The sequence below is a fragment of the Propithecus coquereli genome, unplaced genomic scaffold (genome assembly GCF_000956105.1).
Source record: "Propithecus coquereli isolate 6110/MARCELLA unplaced genomic scaffold, Pcoq_1.0 Scaffold775, whole genome shotgun sequence".
NCBI classification, from domain to species: Eukaryota; Metazoa; Chordata; class Mammalia; order Primates; family Indriidae; genus Propithecus; species Propithecus coquereli.
Genome location: NW_012153896.1, coordinates 313,393 through 319,261, shown reverse-complemented (window position 1 = coordinate 319,261; position 5,869 = coordinate 313,393). Strand labels below are relative to the sequence as shown.

The 5,869-nt window shown below is 40.7% G+C and overlaps 1 protein-coding gene across 1 annotated transcript in view; it reads right to left on the bottom strand.

Annotated features, from left to right (window-relative positions):
• Nucleotides 1–230: 230 nt before the first annotated feature.
• SDHAF2 (succinate dehydrogenase complex assembly factor 2) overlaps nt 231–5,869 on the bottom strand; it is a 7,851-nt gene continuing 2,212 nt past the window's right edge. Inside the window, exons 2-3 of the mRNA XM_012662726.1 lie at nt 512–735; nt 231–431 (exon numbers count right to left, since the gene is read on the bottom strand). Coding sequence (XP_012518180.1) covers nt 281–431; nt 512–735 — 375 coding nt within the window. The 3' untranslated portion in view covers nt 231–280. The remainder of the gene's footprint in view (nt 432–511; nt 736–5,869) is intronic.

Genomic DNA, 5,869 nt, shown 5'->3' with positions numbered 1-5,869 from the left:
ACACAGACTTCAGAGCTGTCTGGTTCCACTCAATTCCTAGCTTGGTTCTTCTTCAACCTCTGATGTGGTGAGCTTCACATACCCTTCCATTATTATTCCCTTTTTGCTTAAGTGAGACAGATGGGTTTCTATTCTGTCTTGCAAACAAAGAACCTTAACCGATAGAAGAAATTTTAGACACTTTGGAAAAATCTGAACAGTGTTTGGGTTGAGTGTCTATCGCATGAATAAAAGAAACAAAATTTTCTAGGATACAATTCCAGACTCAAATCAGCCTAAGTCATCCTATTTTCACATACCGCTGCTTATCATGCCCAGTACCTGTGACCCAGTAGTAAATATCCCAGTCATTACTAGGCTCGTTAATCAGACGATCATAGAGGTTCAGCTGCTTCTCTGTCATGTGCTGCAGATGTTCTTTAGCAAAGAGGCTAAAAATGAGAAAGAAAAAGAGGTTGAAAAGGCTGCCTCTAGTCAAAGAGAAGTGATAATAAGACTCCTATTCCCATACCTAAGGAGAATGCAGTTTTCCAACATTCCCCTTTTTCTGCTCTCATAGAGTAGGCGGGCTCTTTTGGTTTCTATGGATTCATCAGTTCTCTCCTGCCATGGAGGCAAAGGGATTTCAATCATGTCTTTTTGAGAATCTGTTGGGCTGTCACCTCTGTAGAAGCGTCTGAACCATGTTGTGCTGAGCAAAGGAGAAAACAGGCTGCGTCTTGACAGAGCAAGCGTCTGAAACAAACCACAAACATCTTTATAATAACAACTATCATCACTGTCATTTACCCAATGCTTACTAGGTGCTAAATGCATTCAATCTCATTTAATCTTTAAGAAGTTATGCTGATACTGTCCCCACTTGACAGCCAAGGAAACAGAGGCTCAGAGGGGTTAAATAATTTAGCCCGAATTGTCCAAATAAGAATTGTAGTTAGGATTGAAACCTAGTCCTAACTGCAAACGTGTTCTTAACCAGTGCCTTTCCAGAAATTAACCCAGCAGAAATAATTTCTCTTTCGTTAGCATTCCCTTAAAATTTTTACAGTATAGTTTATATTCTATCCACTCACCCATAAACCCTGAGCATACAGATAGCATAGTCCCTCATCCCCCAAAGGCTCCCAATCTAGAGAAGGGCATAAATTATCAAGATGAGATGTGAAGGCGGTGACCTCAGCAAGACGGTAGAACAGGAAGCCCCAGACCCTTCTCCCCCTGAATGACACACTGATTCAACAAGAATACATAGTCTAATTCCCTTGGTGAGAAATCCAGAAACCAGTCAAGAGGCTCCTGCACCCCGGACGGGGGCAAAACCAGCTGCATCAAAGCCAGCAGAATAGTTTGTAGCACTCACTGGCCACAGTCCCTCCATCCCTACCCAGGTTCAGTGTGGCACGATCATGAGAAAACTCCCAGCCTTCTGCCTGGGGAGGGAAAGAGAAAACTGAAAAGTATGTCCAATGTTCAGACTTTTTTTGGGGGGGGGTCACCCAAGGGGCTGGTTTCTGTCTTGCCTGAATCTAAGTGCTGACAGGAGAGGGCACCATGTGAAGGGCAATGGAGAACAAGAGTGACAGTTTAGACTAGCAAGCACTCACTCATCCTAATGCCCATCCCTGGCTCAGTGCAGAGCAAGGAGAAAACCCCTACCTCCCAGCTTCTCCCTGGGCAGGGAAAGAGCTGGAGTGTGCATCTATTGTTCCAGCTTGTCAGGGGGCTGCCCATGAAACTGGTTTCTGTCTTGAAGCACTTGACAGGACCCAGCATACTCTAGATGCTGGGGGGCCACTGACAACAAAAGAGGTGAGTGGTTTGCTGCTGATCCAGAAGACTCCTGAAATAGCAGAAAAAGGCCAACATCGTTTGGTGGCCTCTCCTTGGGGCAGTGATTTTTGGGGAGCTGCCTGGGGGCCGGTTTCTGTCTTGCCCAGCTTGGAACACTGATGGGACCTGGCATACTTTAGAAGTCTGAAGGCCCTTCTGAATTAGAGAGCTGGGTGACTTGTGACAACTCCAGAGAAACTGCAGTATTACAGACAGATACCACAGGCAACAAAAAATTACAAGCTCTGAAAACGGAACTAGCAAATCCCTCTAACTGGGAATTTAAACCCACAAATACAGAGAAGACACATTCTCAGAAAAGGATTGAGAGGCCCTCAGAATCTCTCACCAGGCTGATTGGTGAAGGTCAATTGCTAGTATGAGGACAGTCCGTAAAGACTGGGAGAGATGAATGTTTTTTTAAATGCAGGGATTCCAGCACACAGTTACAGCGTACACAAACAAACAGGAAAACATGGTCTAATTAAAAGAACAAAATAAATCTTCAGAAACTAACCTTAAAGAAACAGAGGTATAAGAATATCTGACAAACAATTAAAAATAAACGTAATAAAGAGGTTCAACAAGCTCAGGAAAGTAATGGTTGAACAAAATGAGAACAAAAACAGAAAGATAGAAAACATAAAAAAAGAACCAAACAGAAATTTTGGAGTTGAAGAATAACTGAAATGCAAAATTCATGAGAGGGGTTCAGTAGCAGACTTGATCAAGTAAAAGAAAAGAGTCAGCAAACTCAAAGACAGGTCATTTGAAATTACCAATCAGAGGAGTAAAAAAAAAAAGAATGAAAAAGAGCAAAGAAAGACTAAGGGAGTTATGGGACATCTTCGAACAGATCAATATACACATTACGGGAGCCCAGAGAAAAAAGGAAAGGGGAAGAAAGTTTATTTGAAGAAATAATGGAGGAAAACTTCCAAAATTTGGGGAAAGAATGGACATCTAGATTCAAGGAGCTAGCATGAACCAAATAGCAGGAACCCAGAGAAGTCCACACTGAGACACAATATAATGAACTTATAAAAAGTCAGAAAAAGCCGGGCACCATGGAGCATGCCTGTAGTTCTAACTACTCAGAAGTCTGAGGCAGGAGGATCACTGGAGCCCAGGATTTCGAGCCCAGTCTGGGCAACATATTGAGAGCCCCTCTCTTAAGTAAAAAAAACCATGGCACAGTGAAAAGGTGCCCATTTGCAAGCCAAGGAGAGAAACCTCAAAAGAAACTAAATCTGCCAACACCTTGATCTTGGACTTTTAGCCTTCAGAACTGTGAAAAAATTAATTTCTGTTGTTTAAGTCACCCAGTCTGTGGTATTTTTTTATGGTAGCCCTAGCAAACTAATATAGCATATAATGAAAATTCAGATGCCCAAGCCCTACCCTAAATATTCTGGATTAGAATCTCTAGGATCGGGCACTGGCAAATACATTTATTTTTTTTATTTTTATTTTTATTTTTTTGAGACAGAGTCTCACTCTGTTGCCCTGGCTAGAGTGAGTGCCGTGGCATCAGCCTAGCTCACAGCAACCTCAAACTCCTGGGCTCAAGCAATCCTACTGCCTCAGCCTCCCAAGTAGCTGGGACTACAGGCATGCGCCACCATGCCCGGCTAATTAATTTTTTCTATATATTTTTAGCTGTCCAATTAATTTCTTTCTACTTTTGGTAGAGACGGGGTCTCGCTCTTGCCCAGGCTGGTCTCGAACTCCTGAGCTCAAAGAATCCGCCCGCCTCGGCCTCCCAGAGTGCTAGGATTACAGGCGTGAGCCACCGCGCCCGGCGGCAAATACATTTTTTAACAAGCCCTCCAGGAAATTCTGATGCACACTGAGGGTAAAGATTCCTACTTTCTACACTAAAATAATTTAGTGGGGTAAGCAATTTCTACAGAAATCAAACAAGATAGGGAGAACCAGAAGCAGCAGCATAGGGAAATTATTCTAATATTTGGAATCTCTTATTATCCTAGCCAAATTTCACCCATTTTTTTCTATTAGTTTCAAGGCAGCATTCCAGAAATGAAAGAATACTGGGTGTGGCATGGATCCATGAGCCCTGGGAATTGTGTGACACTGGTATGAGCTACATTAAAGAAATTATCACTGGAAATTTATAACGGAATATATTTGAGTTGTCTTTGCATCCATGAATATCTTTATAATTATTTTGTTTTAAAAAGTATGCTTCTCTGGTTCGTATTTATATCCTTTGTTAAAGGTAATTATTTTTCCAGAAAAAAATTGTCAAAAATCAAAGACAAAGAGAATTTAGAAAGCAGCAAGAAAAAGAAACTCATCACATATAACAGAGCCCCCATGAGAATATCATAGAATTTCTCAGTATAAACCCTGCTGGCTAAGAATGAAATGATGTAATTCAAAATGCTGAGAGAAAAAAATGCCAACCAAATATACTATATCAGCAAAACTGTCCTTCAAAAATGTAGGAGAAATAAAGACTTTTCCAGATAAGCAAAACCTATGAAGTTCATCACCACTAGACCTGCCTTAAAAGAAATGTTAAAGGGAATCCTTCGGGTAGAAGTGAGAGGATGTTAGACAGCAATACATAAGCATATAAAAATATAAAGCTCACTGGCAGAGGCAAATACAAATACAGAATACTATAATATTCTTTTTTATTTTTATTTTTTATTTCAGAGTATTACGGGGAATATTGTAATATTCTAACAGTGGTATGCAAATCACTTTTAATTTTGGCATAGAAGTTAAAGACAAAAGTATAAAAATAACCACAACTCTAAGAATTTAATTGATATACAACATAAAAAGATATAATTTTGACCTTAATAACATAAAAAGGGGGAGTAGAAGAGCAGAGTTTTTGTATGTAATGGAAATTAAGGTGATATCAGCCTAGAATAGATTGTTATGTTTTATGTAAAGCCATGGTAACCACAAAGAAAATGCCTGCAGAAGACACACAAAAGAAAACGAGAAATGAACCAAAGCGTGTCACTACAAAAAAAATCAACAAAACACAAAGGATGACAGTAAGAAAGGAAAAAAGGAACAAAAAAGCTACAAGACAAAAAACAATTTACAAAATGGCACTAGTAAGTACAAATGGCGCTCCACATCTGCAGACTCAACCCACTGTGGATTGAACTAACTGTGGACTGAAAATACTTGGGGGAAAAAAACCAAACAAATAGCAAATAAACACAACAATAAAAGATTATACCAATAAAAAACAATACAGTGTAATAATTATTTATGTAGTATTTACATTATATTAGGTATTATAAGTAATCTAGAGATGATTTATGCAAATACCATGCCATTTTATACAAGAGACTTGAGCATCCATGGATTTTGGTATCCATGAGGAGTCCTGGAACAGTCATCCTGGGGGACGACTGTATTTCCCTATATCAGTAATTACTTTAAATATAAATGGATTAAATTCCCCAGTCAAAAGACAGAGTAGCTGAATGGACAAAGAAAAAAAAAACCCAAGGCCGGACATGGTGGCTCACGCCTGCAATCCTAGCACTCTGGGAGGCCGAGGCGGGAGGATCGCTTGAGGTCAGGAGTTTGAGACCAGCCTGAGCAAGAGCGAGGCCCTGTCTCTACTAAAAATAGAGAGAAATTAGCCGGCAACTAAAAATATATAGAAAAAATTATCCGGGCATGGTGGTGCATGCCTGCAGTCCCAGCTACCTGGGAGGCTGAGGCAGAAGGATTCCTTAAGCTCAGGAGTTTGAGGTTGCTGTGAGCTATGATGACACCGCTGCACTCTAGCCCAGGTGACACAGCAAGACCCTGTATTAAAAAAAAAAAGGAAAGAAAGAAAAGAAAGAGACAGAAAAAGAAAGAGAGATATGAGGGTATGAGGGCTTGCTATGTTGCTCAGGCTGGACTTGAACTCTTGGGCTCAGGCGATCCTCCTGCCTCAGCCTCCCGAGTAGCTGGGATTATAGGTATGTGCCACTGTGCCCAGTTAAGAGACTCGTTTCAGATTTAAGGACACATGCAGGCTGAAAAATGATGTTCC